Source organism: Dermochelys coriacea, chromosome 2 (genome assembly GCF_009764565.3).
Source record: "Dermochelys coriacea isolate rDerCor1 chromosome 2, rDerCor1.pri.v4, whole genome shotgun sequence".
NCBI classification, from domain to species: Eukaryota; Metazoa; Chordata; order Testudines; family Dermochelyidae; genus Dermochelys; species Dermochelys coriacea.
In genome coordinates, this window is record NC_050069.1 from 144985488 (window position 1) to 145006881 (window position 21394).

The 21394-nt window shown below is 40.8% G+C and overlaps 1 protein-coding gene across 4 annotated transcripts in view; it reads right to left on the bottom strand.

Moving 5' to 3' along the window:
* Window positions 1-21394, bottom strand: part of ADCY2 (adenylate cyclase 2) — a 483719-nt gene that overhangs the window by 75571 nt on the left and 386754 nt on the right. For all 4 annotated transcript variants that reach the window (XR_006279108.1, XM_038390427.2, XM_043508479.1 and 1 more), the window contains exon 15: window positions 13697-13781. Coding sequence is in view for 3 of the 4 variants with exons in the window: in XM_038390427.2 (XP_038246355.1) it covers window positions 13697-13781 (85 nt within the window). In the remaining variant the exon portion in view is untranslated. The remainder of the gene's footprint in view (window positions 1-13696; window positions 13782-21394) is intronic.

Here is a 21394-nt window from a genome sequence, read left to right on the forward strand (position 1 = left end):
TCACATGCAAATAAGGATGAGCAATGGCTACACACATTGGACATTAAATGATCACTACCATTGTACCTAGACAGACATAGGCTCAAACCATTTCAGCAGTCCACCCAAATGTTTGTGACTACCACAGACAGAATTAAAGTTCTTCCAGTCTCCTCACAGAGAAGTTCATCTTGGATAACGTCCTGTATCTCATCTCATTATTATCTGGCAGGCATTTCACCACCAGACAAGATGACTGCTCAGTCCACAAGATCGCAAACATCCTCAATGGCATTCCTAGTGCAGATCCCTATTCAGGACATTTATAAAGCAGCAACCTGGTTATCGGAGCACACTTTCACTTCCCATTATGTCCCAACCAATATTCTAGAGATGATGCCAAATTTGCTTGAGCCATCTGTGTGTACATGAACTCCAATCCCTCCTCCTATATAACTACTTGGGAGTCACCTAGAGTGGGCTGCACATGTGCAATCACTCATAGAAGAAAAAATGTTTACTAACTTTCCATAACTGTTCAAGATATGTTGGCATGTCCATTCCACAACTCACCCTCCTATCCTTAACATCAGAGTTTCCAGAAAGAAGGAACTGAGGAAGCTCTGGGTTTGCTGGGGCATTTATACCGGCGCCAGTGGTGTGCGGCACCAGAGGGCTCTTGAACCACCCTGACAGGTACCACTGAGGGAAAAATATATGGTGACTGTGTGTGGGAGGTACACACTAGAAGAGTGGAATGGATATGTGCAACACATCTAGAAGAATAACAGTTACGAAAGGTTAGTAACTGATTTTTCTGTTAATGCAACTCAGTCCTGAAATTCAGTGATCCCACTGTATTGGGCTTCCCAGAATCAAACTTTTGACTAATTTTCCAATAGCACTGAACTGTGGTGGCTGTGTAGTGTTTAGCCAGGATTCAGATTACTCAAATTATTTCACTTAGGTTCTGATATAGTTTCATCTAGCACTATGCAAAATATTAGTCACAGAATTCATACTCAGCACTTGCTTCCTTTCAAGTTTGTCAGGGAATTTTTTGCATCTTTTTTATGCCATCTAATTTTTTTAAAGAAGACTGTATATGGTGGTTCAGATGTGAGGGAATGCAGTTCAGAGACCCTTCCAGCAGAAGTGATAGCAATTAGGAAAACCACCTTCCAGGAAAGGTATAGTAAGGAGCATGTTGTGAAAGGCTCAAATGGTGGTCCTATAAGTTTAGACAAGACCAAATTCAAGTCCCTAGGGGGAATGGGCTCTCTTAATTGAGGATACAACCTTTCAGGACTTGAAAGAATCTGACTGTCATGTCATTAGAAAAAATAACACGAGGGTGGAAAGCTGACATTGCTGCTAGATGAACCTTGATAGAGGAAACTGCTAAGCCTTTCTGTTTCAGGTGCAGCAGATAGTTGAGTATATGCTGTATAGATGAATGCATCAGTGAGACTCCAGCATGATATTATCAGATAGAGAATCACTTCCATTTTGACAGGTAGGTGGCCATGGTGGAGGGCTTTCTGCTATATAGTAAGACCTTGTGAACTTGCTTTGAGCAAGTCTGCTCTCTGGTTTGACCATAGAGCTTCCAGGCCATTAGCTGAAGAGATTGTAGGTTCAGGTGGAGAAGCCAACTGTAGTCTTGGGAGATCAGATCCGGGTGCAATGGGAGTGAGATCAGAGTTGCCACTGAAAGGCCCAGTAGAGAGAAGAACCAGTGTTGGTGGGGCCACACTTGGTCTATTAATATAACTCAAGTGTGGTCCCACTTGATCTTTATTGGGATTGGGAGAAAAACATAGTGAAATTTTTCTGACCAGGGTAGAAGGAAGGCATGTGCAATGGAGCCCAGACTGTGGCCTTGCAGGGAACAGAACTGGTGACTTTTTCTGTTGGTCTATTTGGGGAGTCTCACACTGTAAATGCATATGGGCATATCTGAGGAAAGGAATCACTTGTGGTGACTCGAAAATGACTTGCTTAAGCAGTCTGCTAGCTTCTTCTGCACTCCAGAAGGTAAGAGGCCTCAAGGTTGATTGAATGGGCTATGCAAAATACCCACAGGTGAACTGCTTCCTGACAAAGGAAGGATAAGTGAGCTCCTCTCTGTCCATTGAGGTAAAACATTGCTGCAGTGTTGTCTGTAAGAACAAACTGGTTTATCCCACTGATATGAAGCATAAAAGAAAGACAAATCACCCTGAGTTCTCTGACACTGATATGAAGAGCGAGCTCCCTCGAGGACCAAAACCCCTGAGTTTGGGGGAGCGGGAGAGTTGAGCTCCCCACCTGAGAACTGCAGTGTTTGAGACCTGAGTCACTGAGGGTTGAGGGCAGAAGATGGGAAAACCTGCACAAACATTGAGTGGATCCACCAATTCAATGAAATTCAGTGAAAATAGAACCCACAAGGGTACCGTGAGCACAGTGTCCAGATGAAGACAGCTTGGTGAGGCCAGCTAAGTCTCGAGAGGTCTGAGGTGCAGCCTCACATGTTCTACTACATTTGTGAATGAGGCCAATGCCCTAGGAGCTCCATATAGTTTCAGGCTGTTGTGACTGGATGAAATGTGAGGTCTGTCACTAAAGATTGACTAGACCAGAATCTTGACTCTTGGAGGAACATTCTGGCCTGGGTAGACTCCAACACTGCCCCTAACAGTATAATCCTCTGTACTGGGCAAAGAGTAGACTTATCTGCATTGATAAGCAGACCTAGGACCTTGAAGGTTGACTGAAAGAGCTGAACACTGGACATAACTAGAGCTTTGGACCAACCCTTGACTAGCTAGTCTTTCAGGTAAGGACAGACCTGAACTCCTATTCTTCTCAGGAATGCTGCCATCATGGCCATACATTTTGTATACCTGAGGAGCTCCAGACAGGCTGAATGGAAGCACCGTGAACTGGTAATGTGAGTGCTTCACTATGAACCTGAGGAGCTTTCTGTGCCCTTGGTATACTGACACATTAAAGTAGGTGTCTCTTAAATCGAGGGCAGCATAGGATCCATGTAGGGAATAATGAATGCCAGGGTGACCATGCAAAACTTAATCTTTTTGAGATAGTCGTTAAGCTGATGCAAGTCTAAGATAGGACTGAGACGTTCCTTTGCTTTTGGGATTAGGAAATAATGGGAGTAGAAATCCTTCCTTCTTAAATGTGTGGAATCTCCTCTATGGGTCCCACCTGAAGGATCGATTGAACCTCCTGGACCAGAAGTTCTTTGTGAGAGTAGTCCCTGAAGAGGCAGAGGAAGGGAGGGTGGGAAGAAGGGGTAGAAATAAACTGGATGATGTATCCCACTTCTAGGGTGCCCAACACCCAATGGTCCGAGGCGATACACGACAAAGCCCTGAGGAAATGGGAAAGGCAGTTTGCAAACAAAGAAAAAACGGGGTCTGGCATCTTGGGAACTGACATGGCATCCCTGAGCATCACATCAAAATACCTGCTGTCAAGGTGTGGAAGGCACTGATACACAGGCAGAAGGGGGAAGTGGTCTATGCCTATAACTTCTACTCTTTTTTCTCTGTAGGTCGCGTCAGACCTCTGGAGCAGAATTCTAGAGAAGTTGCTGAGGCTGGAAGTGCTTCCTGGTGTGTGCAAATTGTAAGACTTAGAATTTGCCCTTAGAGATACTAAGGTCAGAAAGGACCATTCTGATCATCTAGTCCGACCTCCTGCACAACGCAGGCCACAGAATCTCACCCACCCACTCCTACGAAAAACCTCACCTATGTCTGAGCTATTAAGTCCTCAAATCGTGGTTTAAAGACTTCAAGAAGCAGAGAATCCTCCCTCAAGTGACCTTGTGTCCTTTAACCCAGGGAGCTTAGCATCAGTTTGCTCCGAAAAGAGCAAGGAACTCTCAAACGACAGGTCCTGCAGTCTGTTGAACCTCCTGCAGGAGCCCAGAGGACAGCAACCAGGAGCTCCTACACATGGCCACTACCAAAGCCACAGACTTAGCAGCTAAGTCAGTCACATCCAGAGCAACTTGAAATGAGCCCCTTGCCACCGCTTTTCCCTCATCCACTAGCGAGGAGAACTCCTGCCTAGCATCTTTTGGCAGCATGTCTTTAAATTTCAGCATGGAGTCCCATACATTAAAGTCATACCTGCCAAAAAGTGCATGTTGGTTTGCAACCCAGTAGAATAAACTTCCCTACCAAACAGGTCTAACTTTTTTGAGTCTTTTGATTTTGGGGTTGCATCCTGATGCCCCTGCCTTTCCCTCTCATTGGCAATGGATACTACCAGGGACACTGGATGGGGATGGGAGTAAAGGACACACTTTGTGAGGGCACATAATACTTGTGCTCAGCCCTTTCAGAAGACGGCGGAAGGCATGCAGGGGTCTGCCACAGCCATTTTATTGGGTTCATAATGGCCAAATTGAGAGGTAGGTGGTGAAAGTATTCATTTACTTCCTCTACCTGTATGCCCAGACTTCAGGCAACCCTTTTTAACAATTCTTGATGTGCATTATAGTCATCTCGGGGAGGTGACATGCACCCTCCTGTGACTGCCACATCAGGGGAGGAGGAAGAGGAGGCCAACATTGGCTGCATATGCTCTTCCTCTATTTCTTGATCTGCAAAGTCCTGTTGAGCTGGTACTTGATGCCTGATACTGAGCTTGGTACCGGAGTCAGGAATTGGTGCTGCCCAGTGGTAGATACCGCATGTCTTTCTGAGATCAGCTAATAGGAGTGCCTGGAATACAATTTGGAAATGGGGTGACAGGCCCATGGATTCCAAAAAGGACTCTGGACAGGGGTTGGGTCCCCAGTGACCTTCTGGCCAACCACTTGAAGGTACTTCTGTTACCAGATCCATGGAAGGATGGAAATGTATGGAGGAGAGGTTGTGAGAGTGGCTCCAAGAATGAGAAATGTAGGATCCAACTTGTGATTCAGAAGAAAATGATATTCCTTCTGCTCCATGGAGGCACAGTTCTGGACAGTGACAGTGACAGGTGCTGAGGCCCACAGAGAGGGGAGCATTACAGGTTTTCTCTTTGATGGTACCAAAGAGCAAGTATGTCAGAAGTACATGAGACTGGCTGTAGCAATCCTGCTGGTTCTTCTGTGTCCACTAGCATCGATAGCGTCCACTCTTATACTGCGTGTGTTGGCACTGACATGATCAGGAAGTCCCCAGCAGCTGCAAAGGCCACTGGCATTGTTGGTACTGAGACAGGGTTGGTATAGTGCGGTGCTGCAGATGTGGAAGGTGTTCCTTCTGGCTCCGGACTTGACAGTACTTGTCTAGGCACCAGAGTCAACTGTGCCATCTTCTGTGATACCGAAGCAGAGAAGTGCTTTGACTTAGACCACACTCCATTCTTATACTCATGCCTGGCAGACTTTGGTGACAAGAATTTTCCCCTTTCAGCAGTCTGCTTCGTATGCTTCTTCTTAGGTACTGGGGATAGTGGACAGTATTGGGAATCAGGCATAGTAGGAGGTGCACTCCTTACATGTCGAGGCACTTGGTGACAAGTCTGACACATCTGGCTCAGATGGAGGTCTCAAGGCTGCCTCCATGAGTAGAGATTTTAGGCTGGCTTCATGATCTTTCTTTGTGTGAGGCGTAAAGTCCCTGAACATTTGGCCACGCTCCCTTGTATGAGCTTCCCCGAAGCACTTCAAGCAACTTGGTGGGTCACTCACAAGCATAGCCTTACTGCAGGAAACACAAGGTGTGAAGCCTAATGAACAGGGCATCCCTCAGCCTCAGGAATCAACCAAAACCCTCAAGTGGAATAAAAACCTATATTAAATACTAATAACCTTAATAACTCTGGTTCAGAGTAGCAGCCGTGTTAGTCTGTATTCGCAAAAAGAAAAGGAGTCCTTGTGGCACCTTAGAGACTAACAAATTTATTTGAGCATAAGCTTTTGTGAGCTACAGCTCACTTCATCGGATGCATTCCTAAAAAGAAAGAATTCTAAATTGTGGATTCAATGTGCTGGACACTTCAGAACCACTATATTTTCAAGAGATGGCTCTGTATGCACATTTGATTAATAATCTCAGGTGTTGAACTGCAGTGCTCTGGAATAGTGTGATCAATGGGCCATTAACTTATTATGATGAACCTAAAGTGAAAATCAAGTATAAATCTCCTACTTATGATGTGTTAACTGAGTCCCAAAAAGATCTAGATAGTCACATAACCCTTAATGTCTTTAAGTGAATTATTCTTTGAAGAGCATAAGTATTTTTCATGTTCTCTTTCCAATGAAAAGAAAAGGAAATGTGCAAGAACTGTTAAAGATTGTCAGTCATTTCACATCTTATTTCCTTTGCAAGGATGACAACCATTTAAAACCAGAACAGATTGAGAGGGCAAACAGGTGTCATTTAAGTAAGATGAGTGCACAGTATGATGACAGCCAGATGTCCTTAATTTCAACCAAGGAGAACCCAAGATCGTTAATATGACAAAAAAATATTGGTGTTTCCACTTTAAATCCTCAAGAAGTTTATATTATTTCTCTTAAATATTTTTCCAAGATTGAAATTTGGCATGGTAAGGCTCGACAAGGTTAGGAAACTAATTAGTTATTTATTTTTGCATATTTTAAAATGAAATCAATTGGCAATTTTAAGTTATATGAACATACACACACACACACACACACACACACAACAAGAAGGACAAATGCTGCCCTTAGTTGTGTGTTCATGTCTCCTGTTGACATAAATGCGTGCAAGTTATCTGAGAGCAGAATATGGCTCTGAACATTTTGTTTTAAATTGTGTTACAGGGCCTTATTAAAGGAAAAACTGGCTTTTTAAAAGGAAAAACTCCTTATTAAAGGAAAAACTGCAGCTGCCATCTCATACACTTTCTCAGGACCTTCTGTAAGGGGCTCCAAAACATCCATCTCTGGAGATCAGGGATGGCAGAACCCAGCTTGCCAAACAACTGTACGTATTTGCTTTTTTCCGATTGGTCAACAACAACCCACCATGATTATAATTTAGGTAAATATATCCTGTCTTCTCAAAATACTGAAAATTAATGGGAAAATGGTTTCCTTCTACCAAAACATGAAGGCCAAATATGAATATGTGCTGGCCTGAGCATTTCAGGCTGCTCTTTTCAGTGGCAGAACAAGGGTGATGTCGTGGTGGGAGTCTGCTATAGACCAACGGACCAGGGGGATGAGGTGGACGAGGCTTTCTTCTGGCAATTAACAGAAGTTACTAGATCACTGGCCCTGGTTCTTGTGGGAGACTTCAATCACCCTGATATCTGCTGGGAGAGCAATACAGTGGTGCACAGACAATCCAGGAAGTTTTTGGAAAGTGTAGGGGACAATTTCCTGGTGCAAGTGCTGGAGGAACCAATTAGGGGCAGAGCTCTTCTTGACCTGCAGCTCACAGACTAGGAAGAATTAGTAGGGGAAGCAAAAGTGGATGGGAACCTGGGATGCAGTGACCATGAGATGGTCAAGTTCAAGATCCTGACACAGGGAAGAAAGGAAAGCAGCAGAATACGGACCCTGGACTTCAGAAAAGGAGACTTTGACTCCCTCAGGGAACTGATGGGCAGGATCCCCTGGGAGAATAACATGAGGGGGAAAGGAGTCCAGGAGAGCTGGCTGTATTTTAAAGAATCCTTATTGAGGTTACAGGGACAAACCATCCCGGTGTTAGAAAAAATAGTAAATATGGCAGGTGACCAGCTTGACTTAACAGTGAAATCCTTGCTGATCTTAAACACAGAAAAGCAGCTTACAAGAAGTGGAAGATTGGACAAATGACCAGGGAAGAGTATAAAAATATTGCTCGGGCATACAGGAGTGAAATCAGGAAGGCCAAATCACACCTGGAGTTGCAGCTAGCAAGAGATGTTAAGAGTAACAAGAAGGGTTTCTTCAGGTATGTTAGCAACAAGAAGGAAAGTGGGTTAGTGGTTCTGTTGTGTGGTGTGTGGTTGCTGGTGAGTATTTGCTTCAGATTGGGGGGCTGTCTGTAAGCAAGGACTGGCCTGTCTCCCAAGATCTGTGAGAGTGATGGGTCGTCCTTCAGGATAGGTGGTAGATCCTTGATGATGCGTTGGAGAGGTTTTAGTTGGGGGCTGAAGGTGATGGCTAGTGCGTTCGGTTATTTTCTTTGTTGGGCCTGTCCTATAGTAGGTGACTTCTGGGTACTCTTCTGGCTCTGTCAATCTGTTTCTTCACTTCAGCAGGTGGGTACTGTAGCTGTAGGAATGCATGATAGAGATCTTGTAGGTGTTTGTCTCTGTCTGAGGGGTTGGAGAAAATGCGGTTATATCGTAAAGCTTGGCTGTAGACAATGGATCGTGTGGTATGATCTGGATGAAAGCTAGATGCATGTAGGTAGGAATAGCGGTCAGTAGGTTTCCGATATAGGGTGGTGTTTATGTGACCATCGCTTATTAGCACCGTCGTGTCCAGGAAGTGGATCTCTTGTGTGGACTGGTCCAGGCTGAGGTTGATGGTGGGATGGAAATTGTTCTAACCCAGGAACCTATCCTTGCAACAAAGCCCGTTGCCAACTCTGTCCACATATCTATTCAGGGGACACCATCATAGGGCCTAATCACATCAGCCACACTATCAGAGGCTCGTTCACCTGCGCATCTACCAATGTGATATATGCCATCATGTGCCAGCAATGCCCCTCTGCCATGTACATTGGTCAAACTGGACAGTCTCTACGTAAAAGAATAAATGGACACAAATCAGACATCAAGAATTATAACATTCAAAAAACAGTTGGAGAACACTTCAATCTCTCCAGTCACTCAATTACAGACCTGAAGGTGGCTATCCTTCAACAAAAAAACTTCAAAAACAGACTCCCACGAGAGACTGCTGAATTGGAATTAATTTGCAAACTGGATACAATTAACTTAGGCTTGAATAGATACTGGGAATGGATGAGTCATTACACAAAGTAAAACTATTTTCCCATGTTCTATCTCCCCCCCACCCCACCCCCCACTGTTCCTCAGATGTTCTTGTTAACTGCTGGAAATAGCCTACCTTCCTTATCACCATGAAAGGTTTTCCTTCTTTCCCTCCCCCTGCTGCTGGTGATGGCTCATCTTAAGTGATCACTCTCCTTACAGTGTGTATGATAAAACCCATTGTTTCATGTTCTCTGTGTGTGTATATAAATCTCCCCTCTGTATTTTCCACCAAATGCATCCGATGAAGTGAGCTGTAGCTCACGAAAGCTTATGCTCAAATAAATTTGTTAGTCTCTAAGGTGCCACAAGTACTCCTTTTCTTTTAGACTCAGATAAAACAATGCAGAGTCTTAGGGCTAAATTAACAACGGACTTTAGTCACTGCACTATATGGGGAGAGCTAGGCACCCAAAAAAGAGATCCTAGATGCCAGCAATCTGAGTGGGAAGCCACTTAAATGAGCCTGGAGTAAAATGCAGAGGAGAGGGATGCGGCTTATGACCCAGATCCTCACAGATGCTTAGGAACTTCACTCCCACAGATCTGAGTCTTAGGCACCCAACTGACAGGCTGGAAGGAGGTGCCGATCTCTTATTGGGATTCTCAGCTGTTAACACTGTCCTGGAGTTAGGTACTTAAGCCACATCAACCCTTTCTTGCAAAACACCAGAGAGAGACCAACGGCGAGAAACAGAGACCCATGCCACTAAAGCCAATAGCCCAGTGGTTCGGGCACTCCTCTGGGATGTTGGATAGTGAGGTTTGAGTCCCTGCTCCAATGAATATTGTGTTATAGATACACCCTGGAACAGCTTCTCTCACATGAGACTGACCTACTCAAAATGCCCCACAGACCAGTGGTTAGAGTACTCTCAGGGAAAGTGGGAGACTGAGATTCAAGCCCCTGCTCCAAATCAGGCAGAGCAGGGATTTATAAACAGGTCTCCCTTGTTCCAAGTGACCACACTGAGCTATTGGTTATTCTGATGCACACCAGCCAGTCAGCCCCAAAATTCCCAACATGCTTTCCCCCAGCTGCCTTTTGTGCAGGTCAGGCTACTCCGGTTTTTGTGCAGGTTAGGCTATGTCTACCACATCAGTCCGCACAGGTGAGAAAGGAAGGGGAACGCATTGTTTGAGAATCCTGCTGAGTCTAGTTGTGAGCTAGGGCTCCAAGCAGCTTGCTAGCTATAGGGTGGCCTCAGGTCTAGGCAGCTTTGTGCATTCCTGCATTTGGGGATTCAGGCGCCTACAGGGATAGGCAGCAACTAAGCAGTGGTTTAGTGAATGTTAATGGTGTCTACATGCTGGACATAGGCACCTAAATAGGCAGGTGCATACGTCCTTTGTGAATCTAGCCCCTGGTTCCTCTTTTTCTTGCTCTGACTCCTAGTCCCCATTCCTTCCATGTTTTACTTTATAATGAAGTACAGTTAGGAGGTATGACTCCACTCATCTTCCCCCCATAAACTTATTATTTGTTTTCAAATAACAGTCTTATCTCTGTTTTGGAGCTTGAAGCCAACCATGAGGATGTATATGCAGAGCTGAGGATTAAGTACAAGAGAACCTTTACAGATTTAAATTAACAAAACATACTCCAATAATTCAGTGACAGCTAGAAACTTGGGTCTAGCCTCATAAATTAGATCTTTAAAGGACTATTAATGCAGCTGATAAGCATTGGTGTTCCTGCAAGAGATCCATGGAAGATTCTTGTTCTTCTCCATGAACTGAGAAGAGGGTTGGGTTTCCCTTCTTGTCTTGGATAGAATTCACCCATCTCTGGATACTGTAAAGGGACACCCTCAACTTAAAATGTTACAGTTTTCTCAATTGCTTTTTACCAACTATAGTACAAGTAATGCTGTGTAAAATTACTATACATGAAAGAGTTTAGAGAAAACAAAAACAATATTTCAGTTTATTTACTTTGGGCACTTGATAGCATTATGTGTATAGTCACTTTAACTATTTCCTCTGTAAAATCAGTACATCTGTTTTCCCTCTTGCTTGTGTAAGTCTCATACCAGAGGAAAAATTCGAAAGAGTGATTGTAAAAAGCATAACTGACAGAGGTGGAGCAGGGGCATGAGAAAGGTGAAGTATCTGAAGCTAGTTAGTTCATTTAAAAAAACCTATTAGATTTCAAGTAATACTGTCATTTAAAATCATCTGATTATGAGTTTTATCTCCAGACTGCCTAAAAAAATATATCTAAAAGGCACAACATATGTTTATCACATACATTAGATTGTATCCAGGTCAAGTATTTTCAAATAACATTCTCGGATAAGATACCTATCACCCTTGTAAGGGCTTCTCCCTTCAATCTCTCAAAATTCATATTACATAAACTGAACATTTGTATGCAATCAGCATATACTTCAGAGGGTGACATCCTGGCTCCTCTGAACTGAATGAGAGTTTTGCCATTGACTTCAATGGAGCAATGACTTCACCCACTATATTTTTTCATGAAGTAACTATAAACATTTCCAGTGGAGTGTGCTTCAAGCAAGGTTTGTTTATCAAGTTGTGTTGTTTCTCTCCTTAGTTAGGGTTATATTAAAGTGTTCATTTAAATAGGAAAAATAAATGAAAACAATTCTCCAGTTCTACATCTTTCTTCCCTGTGAACATATGCACAAGCTGTACACAGAGTTAATCACCAATTAAGAGGGAGAATTTTTGTGGCAGACCCTTGTTATCATAATGACAGCACTGTTCTGAAGCCTGGGGAACAGAAGTTAATACTATGTAAAATATCCATCAGTTATTGTTTTATGATACTGAATCTGTTTAGTGTAGTAGGAATGAGACTGTAGGTTTTTGAAATCCTAGGAATCAGGTTTCTCTCACAAAACATTAAAAAATACCATGCTACGAAAGGAACTCTCCTAATAACTAAAGAGGCATATTGAGCAATATATATCACATGCATTTAGACCTAGACTTTCCAGGTCAGCTCATGGTAATGGCCAGATTCTAACCTCAGATGCATTTTCAGCATTACTATTTATTTAAGAAATTTGCTACTGGGCATGTAACCAAGTACATGTTTTTAAAACCTCCTCATACACGAGTATAGGATCTTATCTCATGTATAGTCATGTGATCTATACTGTGTAATAGTTTCCCTGTCTTGACAGCAACCCCACAATATTCTTGGGTTGGGGTCTATCCAAAGAACACACCTTTTCTTAGGAAGCATAACCAAACTTAATTTTCAAACAATCTTGTTATCGATTTACTTCACATATCAAGTCCTTTTTCATTTATAGGTGATCCTTGATTTTTGTAAGGAAGATTGATATCATCTGTTTTATATGCATCTCATGCTTATTCCTAAAAATATTTTTATGGTATTCTTTAGTTAAGACTCGGAGTTCTAGTTTAGAATCCTCTAATTTTCTCATACCTGAACTAATTTATACATGGACTGATTGCTCCTCTCGTACTAGGGTCCTCAATTACCTCTTCCTTTCTGAGACCCCGAAATGCAACCACTAATTCTCCATTAATCCCAGAATCCTCTCTTTTCTTCCTGCTTCAGTGGAGTCTCTGACTGCGTAGAAAGTGTGGAGCACCAATACACTCTGACTGATACAAGTGTACCAGAAAAGCAGGGAATAATCCTATGATTGGTTTCAAAATGGATGAAGTCATTGGAAAATAAAGACTAAAGAATATGTTTAAAGAATCAAAAGAGCTTAATTTTGATTTAATATGTCTGTGAGATGACACAGGATGAATGGCAAAAACACATTAATTAATTAATGTGGAATTATATCATAATTATATAAATAATGTCCAGTTAGATTTTAGTTAAATATTAAGAGCCAAATTTAGCTTTCATTTACACCATTGTAAAGCTACAACCTCTTCCTGGCTCTCAAAGGAGTTATTCCGTGTGTACTCCAGCATGACTGAAAGAAGTATTTTGCCCTAAAACAATAAATATTTGTTAAACATTTTCTTAGCATTTAACAAAATATCATGTTAACATGCTGTTCAAATGAAATATTTAAATAATCTTTTATGCAATTTACAGAGAAGAAATTTGCCAATATCTTGCATTAATTATGTGAAATACTTAAATGCTACACATTAACAGATGGGCTAATAAGTAGATAGTAACATTAACAGTTCATGTGGCAACAGTATTTTAATGTCAAATTTCAGTACATAGTCTTCTGTCACATGATATTTAAATTACAATAAATATTAAATGTGTTATTAAATACAGATTACACAGTTGTTTAATATTTAAAAATCACACAAAAATTCTATCACAACAGGAAAGTATTTACCAGGTAAATAAAAAAATAATTCTAGCTCTCATCAGTGCAAAAGCAAAAAACTCTGCACCTTAGAAAATAAAGCAAATCAGTCTATTTATAATGCAAACCTGTAAGAGAATCTGCCCCCAATTGTAATCATTGTATGCAAAGATTGTCATCACATTGACATTTTATGTTTTTCAGATCATTCAAGAAGCTGAAAGTAAATTAACCTAGGTGAATAAAGCCCTCAGGGACCTGGACCTCCATGCCTTACTCAGGGAAAATTCCCACTGAAACCAATGGGAGCTTTGGTACAAACAGCAGGAATAGGTCCTTATTAAACTGGCATTTTTCAAAGGTCACAGGATCTTGAAAAGACAGAAGGTTCTATGATCTGGCTTCTTATATATAAGAAATGGTATAGACCACTGAGTTAATATTTTCTGATTACCTACCAAAAGCTGTCCAGCAAAACAGATAAAAAGAGTGAAGGAAAGCAAGAGAAATGCCACCCCAAAGGAAATTCCAAGGATAGATGTTCTATAAGACAATAAGAAAAAAAGTTTATTAGGTATTATGCGAACGATGTACACATATCTACAGTGCAGCCTTTCTTTGTTCAGAATGTTGGTAAAGACAGTTAGAAAATGATATCCCAGGCATTAATCCTGCCTTAAATGCAATTTTCAAACATCAATGACCCAGGGAAACAGATCCAATATTTTACCAAAAGGCTAATAAGCATTACTTCTTAGTAAGGGGCTATATTTTTTGCACCAAATTACAATTTTCTAAATCCAATCATATCAGCAAGATTGCATTTAAAAAAACCCCACATTTTAAAAATATGGTAGCTATGTTTCCGCCCCACTGCCACTATTTTTCTTCTCAACAAAGGCTGAACCATCTTCTATTTACATTTTCCAAAAAATGATACCTTGGGCAGAGTCCAGGCCTGGAAAATTTCTGCCCACAAAGAGCTTCAGAAAATTATGAACAACTGAAAAGAGTGACTTATAACATTATACAACCTTAAATATAGCTGTTGATAGTGATTTCTGCATTGCTTAATGTTATTGAAACAAAGGCAATTGATTTCTCCTCTTCTAAAAACATAATATTCTTCCACAGTATTCTTGACAGCAAGTTAAAGAAGTATGGATTGGATGAATGGACTATAAGGTGAAGAGAAAGTTGGCTAGATTGTCGAGCTCAACAGGTAGTGATCAATGGCTCCATGTCTAGTTGGCAGCCGGTATCAGCTGAAGTGCCCCAAGGGTCGGTCCTTGGGCCGGTTTTGTTCAATATCTTCACTAATGATCTGGAGGATGGTGTGGATTGTACCCTCAGCAAGTTTGCAGATGACACAAAACTGGGAGGAGTGGTAGATATGCTGGCGGGTAGGGATAGGATACAGAAGGCCCTAGACAAATTAGAGGATTGGGCCAAAAGAAATCTGATGAGGTTCAACAAGGACAAGTGCAGAGTCCTGCACTTAGGACGGAAGAATCCCATGCACCGCTACAGACTAGGGACCGAATGGCTCGGCAGCAGTTCTGCAGAAAAGGGGTTACAGTGGATGAGAAGCTGGATATGAGTCAACAGTGTGCCCTTGTTACCAAGAAGGCCAATGGCATTTTGGGATGTATAAGTAGGGGCATTGCCAGCAGATCAATGGACGTGATCATTCCCCTCTATTCGACATTGTTGAGGCCTCATCTGGAATACTGTGTCCAGTTTTGGGCCCCACACTACAAAAAGGATGTGGAAAAATTGGAAAGAGTTCAGCAGAGGGCAACAAAAATGATTAGGGAACTGGAACACATGACTTATGAGGAGATGCTGCGGGAACTGGGATTGTTCAATCTGCAGAAGAGAAGAATGAGGGGGGATTTGATAGCTGCTTTCAACTACCTGAAAGGGGGTTCCAAAGAGGATGGATCTAGACTCTTCTCAGTGGTAGCAGATGACAGAACAAAGAGTAATGGTCTCAAGTTGCAGTGGGGGAGGTTTAGGTTGGATATTAGGAAAAACTCTTTCACTAGGAGGGTGGTGAAACACTGGGATGTGTTACCTAGGGAGGTGGTGGAATCTCCTTCCTTTGAAGTTTTTAAGGTCAGGCTTGACAAAGCCCTGGCTGGGATGATTTAGTTGGGGATTGGTCCTGCTTTGAGCAGGGGGTTCGACTAGATGACCTCCTGAGGTCCCTTCCAGCCCTGAGATTCTATGATTCTATGACTCCAATATAAGATATTAAACACCAGTTGTCTTTACTAATTCTTAAATGGGAGCAACATCTATAGTATGTTTTCCTATAGAAACTCTGTATTAAAGGAGAATATTATTGCTAACCTACTGCTATTTAATTATTTTAGAGTCTATTTAAATCCAAAAATTAACAGTAATAATAATATAGGTATCATAGAAAGGAAACAAAGTGAAAAATAGCAAAAGGAAGCAAATAAATAAATAATAATAAACATTTTAAAAAGTCCCTTACCCATGAAAAATAACAACGAAGAAAAAAATCAACATTAAAATGAGAAAAAAGATTTAAAAAAAAACAACTAGTCTATCTGATAATGAGCCTCTAATCCACCCTTTGCTGTGTGGTACCAATGGGAAAAACCTAGTGCAAATATCGTCCATATATGCCCATTAAACACAGAAGAGGAGAAGCAGAGCCCATATGGCATTGTGTTCCCTCCCCTAAGATTCTGGAAGTCCTTCCATGTGAGCACCAAGGCCGGCCATGATGAACCAGGCCAGGTGGAGAGGGGAGGGCACTCACTCCATGAGGTATTATAATATGGTCATGTGGCAGATTTTCCCAGAAAAATACATTAGAGCTAATTGTGCTTAAGGAAGTATTGACTCTTGCTCTGTGCTTTGGGACTGGGAATGAGGTGATGCAGGTGCAGTCATGGCTATACTACCAATGGCAAAACAGATCCTGAGTTAGCTTTACTCCTGGGGAATGCGAGGGGGAGGGGGACGGGGAGAGCATCAGCATTCAAGGCCTAGTTCTTAGCACCTATCTGCAGTTTTATCTACAGATCTTGAGGCATCTGCAGAGTTTAAAAGTTACACTCCTTGGCTCTTCTGTGCATCAGCAAACCTACTTCTTTGCCAAACATGATACATGGGCAACGCCTGGATGGCGTTTTCAAAATAAGCTTTTTACTCCTGCAGATTTTTCTGTTTTATGCCATATTATTGTCATTAAAATAATTTTTTCATGGGTCAGTCACGGTCCATAGCTAGGGCTCCTAGGTGCTCAAGTAATACACCAATAAAGATAAATAAAATAAATAAATAAAAATAAGTAATACGCATTTTATATTATAAGCTGTCTGGCCAATTACTTAATGCACCTTTAAACTCTCAGCATTAGTAAAAATTCAATTTGGTGAGAACAGCTGAATAAAAGTAAATTTGCGAGGTCATTCATAATGCCCTCAGCATGTATTCATCTTGAAATAATCAGGATTTTTTTAAGTTACCTGAAAATACATATTATTAATTATTATTATTAAATATTTGTGTTACAATAGCTGCCAGAATCTCCAATCAGGAGTGAGGCCACATCACACTTAAGCAGTGCACATGCACATGTGAGGACAAAGGTCCAGATCCTCAAAGGTATTTACGCAACTAAATTGAAGTGAGATCAATGAGAGTTAGGCACCTAAATGCCTTTGAGAATCTGGGCTGTACTGCCTACCCTGAAAAGCTTAAAATATAAAAAGATAAGTGACACATAAAGGCTGGGAGGAGAGGGATGCAATCACATACATATAATTTTTACATATGTTAGCACTTGCAATAGTTAAATAATAACAAACCTACAGAGTAAGTGCCAGCTCACCCCTTCTGCCTCTCAAGCAAGCATTCATTTGCTGACTTCTAGGAGTCACAATGGAAGTGGGTATTGAGGAAAGATTTGATAAAAGAGAAGGCAGTGGCCTTATAGACCAGTTTTTCGAGGGTATTCCATATATACGGGTAATGTAGAAGAAGGAATGAGGAGCTGACATATAGGCAGAATAGAAAGTCATTGCTGCTGAGTGAAGGAGGTGGGGAGAGGAGGAGATTTAATAAGAGGCCAGAATGGTCAAATAAGGGCAGACTTGTGAAAGGGGCTTCAAGATCAGGACAAGAAGCTTATACTTGATGGGGGGAAGCAGTGGAGGTGTACAAAAAGTAGAGTAATGTGGTTTAAGTAACAGCTGAAAAAAGACAATCTTAGCAGCTATGTTTTGTATGTATTGAAGGGGAGCAATGTCAGTGTGAGAGTAGCAGAAGACAAGGAGGTTTCAGTAGTCAAATGACAGATGATGAAAGCTGGGGTGAGAATTTTGATTGTCTAGACAGAGAGAAAAGGACAGATCTTAGAAATCTGCTAAAGGTAGAAGTGGAAAGTTTCGGATGTATGGGCAAGAGAGTGGGAGTGGCCAAAGGTGACCTCTTAGGCTACAGGCCTGACTGACAGGGAGGATGGTGGTTGGGTAAACAGTGAGGAGCCTTTAAAGGGTTTTTGAGGAAAGATCAGCATTTTGTTTTAGTTACACTAAGCTTAAGTAAAAAGAAAAGGAGTACTCGTGGCACCTTAGAGACTAACAAATTTATTTGAGCATAAGCTTTCGTGAGCTACAGCTTATGCTCAAATAAATTTGTTAGTCTCTAAGGTGCCATGAGTACTCCTTTTCTTTTTGCGGATACAGACTAACACGGCTGCTACTCCGTAAGTTTAAGTAGTTTCACTTTGCTCCTTAACCTACCAGAGTGGGAAGCAAGCTAAAGAAAAATGAAATACCAGCATTTTAAACACTGACCATGGGAAAATTGTATCAGCCATTTACTTTTGTTATTGACATGTTTTAAGTTTGCAGAAATGTCATACAGTATCGTGTGTACAGGATACTGCATGAAGCAGGATACCAGAGTATATGGGTAAATAATTTTGATATGGCAATGTTTTTCTTGTGGCACTTCCCACAGAAGTCAATGGGAGCTGCAGTGCCTGTGAAAGTCAGGCCACTTATTTAATTGCCTAAATGTAGGTTTAGGTACCTAAATTGAGGCACTCCAAATTTGAAAATCTTGGTCCAGATCTCTACAGTAAAGATATGCCTGCTTATTGTGTAAGCTCTCCACATGTACTGTAGTAATTTATCAGATTCTTTTTATCTGCTTGGTTCAGACAAACCATTTTGGCAAAAGGGTGTTCAGAAGCCTTCAGGTCTATTAAGTATTTTACTATACCTATTTGAATACCCTCATTTCCAGACGTTCCATCCCCAAATGTTATCATTATTTACCTCACTGAGCTCCCTGATTGGCCAAGATTGTATGATATCGCCTGTGGAAGGATTGATTTTTGAAGTGTGATGAAAAGATATAAGAACTCCCTAGTTTTCACAATACGTGTAAGTATGAGGAATTGATGATCTTGAGCATGCACATTATTAGCAGCCTCCTCTTATTCTTATGACTACGTTGAGATAACTATATGTTGACCAATTCATCTTTTATGAGATTGTTTCAAAATGAAAATATATTAGTATTATATACAACTAATGTTAGCAATATTTTTATTGAAAATACTGATTCACTGTAAAGACAGAGATATTAAAAGATGGGGAGGGGGTGGTTTTCCTTGTCCCTCACTTATATTAGTGTAACAGAATATTATATGTATTACTGAATATATCTTTAAGAATCCATTAAACTCTATGGTAATTCATGCATCTGTTTCTTCTTGGCAGGGAACTAATTTTCATGTTCATAATTGTTTGACTGCAAATTCTATTCTTCACCTAAAAGCAGTAAAGAAATAATTTTTAAAAAGATGGAGGTTATACATGACAACACTAAATTTAACTTTGTTTTTGTAATCTAACAGTAGCTAAATCCTTGGGGATTTGGCTGATGCATTTGCTGAGCCTTCCACAGATTCAATCAGTGCAAATACTTTAATAATACAATTGCTTCATTGTTGAGAAAAATCCTTTGACTATTAAAACTCATTTTCAGTCCTTTTTTTTTAATTAGGTGCAGCAGAAACAGCTCATGCTGCTGTAGCTTTTTCCTCTTGTATTCTATTCTATTTTGAAAGCTTGCTTTCAGACAAAGGTGCTGCTTTTGTTCATGAAATTCAGCCTTGCTCAGCTGGACACTGGTCTAATCCCCCTCCCCCACCGAACATGTTCCTAATAAAGTCTCATGGAGAGAACTACATGAATCCGCGTATCTGTGTGACAGAAGACATAATGATGAATGATGCTGTTGTTGAACATAGATGCCTGTCAGAACAAAGCCCAGGGAAGAGATCTCAGATACAGCCAGGACAAACCCAGTACAGGCACAATTGCAAACGCCTTTACTTATATTGATGAGCAGTCACCCAGGCAAGTAGTCCCATTGAATTTTATGGTGAGCAGTTACTTACAGGAGTAGCCCCAATATGAGTAAGTAGCATTCTGCATTTCAAAAACGAATAGTGCCAACTTTTAGTCAACCAACTACATAAAACCAGTGCAAAGGAGGCAAGAAGGGTGTAAGAGACGCTGCTGTGATCTGAACAAGGTGTAAACAAGGGAACATTACTGGAAGTCCTGCTTTGAAAACATGCAGAGGTCAAAGCCTTATGGTCATTTTAATATAACTGTGTATCACAACTGTCCATTAATTTTTCCCTAGATATAGAATCATAGAATCATAGAATATCAGGGTTGGAAGGGACCCCAGAAGGTCATCTAGTCCAACCCCCTGCTCAAAGCAGGACCAAGTCCCAGTTAAATCATCCCAGCTAGGGTGGGATATACTGGGTAACCTGATTGAATTTAACTTTATGTTTCATACTATGCAGTTTATTATGTAAATTAGGAGTTACAGCAGCAAAACAGAAGTAATATAATACTAACTCAGGCCCCATTATGGATCCAGTTCTAGGCCCAATTATCTCTCTCTGTGTTCACTCAGACCATTTCCTTGATTTTTTTTTTTAACTTTTACTCTTCTGTTATGTTTATCTACGCTCTACCAACATCATCCTGGAAAGCCTGAGAGAGCATTAGGACAGAATTGCAGGGGAATTTTTTTAAATCTTCTGTTAAAATATAGTTTATTGAACAGTCTTTGTCTTGTACATAGAGGAATTATGTTAATAGCATTGGAGTAAATGTATTGTAAATAAATTTTGTGATTATCAGATACAACCCATTTGCAAATGATAAGCTTTAGTGTTTAATTGTCCACAAAAGCTGCTAGTTGCCTTGCACACTCCTCCACCATTATCTTTTAATTATGGACAGGTGAAAATCCATATGCCTGCTTCACTTATAAATGTACAATGCCTTAAAAGTTGTCTGACTTCATTTATTTATTTTATAGGATTAAGAAGTACAGAATGTGAACCATTTAAATATGCATTGACAGCAGGAGAAAATCCCTATGAAATAAGGTATATTTCATTTTTATTAAGTAGAATTAATTCTAAGAGGATCATCATATATGCCACAATTTTTATAAGCACAATGTTATTTGCAATTTGACTTGAATTTATGAAGAATACATTTTAAACAAAACAGAAAAGTAATAATTGTCTTGGAATTAGTTATGTGTAGCTCTGAATTAGCTCTTTGGTTTGAAAACTACAAAAATAGCAACTGCAGAATCATGATTGGCACAATTTTGCTTTCTCTATGTAACTCATTTTCATTAGAGACTTTCATTCTTGATAAGTTAAATAGCAGGGTGGTGGAAATGGAATTAAAGCATTTGATTCACTGTCATGGGCTCAAGAAAGTGACCCTCTCAATCTATATGGGTAGGATCAGTATCACACTCATTAATTGCTAGCCTGAGTTTCAAAAAAGACCCTCATTGGCAGAGGCTGCCAAGATATTGCACTGAATCTGTTCATCTTAAGGGGTCCCTAGCATGGTGTGAACTGTAGATGAAGTGCACTACTTTGCCTTGCTCAAGGTAGACTTTCTATAGCAAAACCCAAACAGAGAAGTAATGCCTGGTATTTATAACCATTACTTTATACAGTGAACTTCTATAATATCTTCAAACTGAAGTTCTTAAATTGTTTAAGAAATATTACTGAATTCAGAACACCGATGGGGGGTCAGTATTAGTATTAT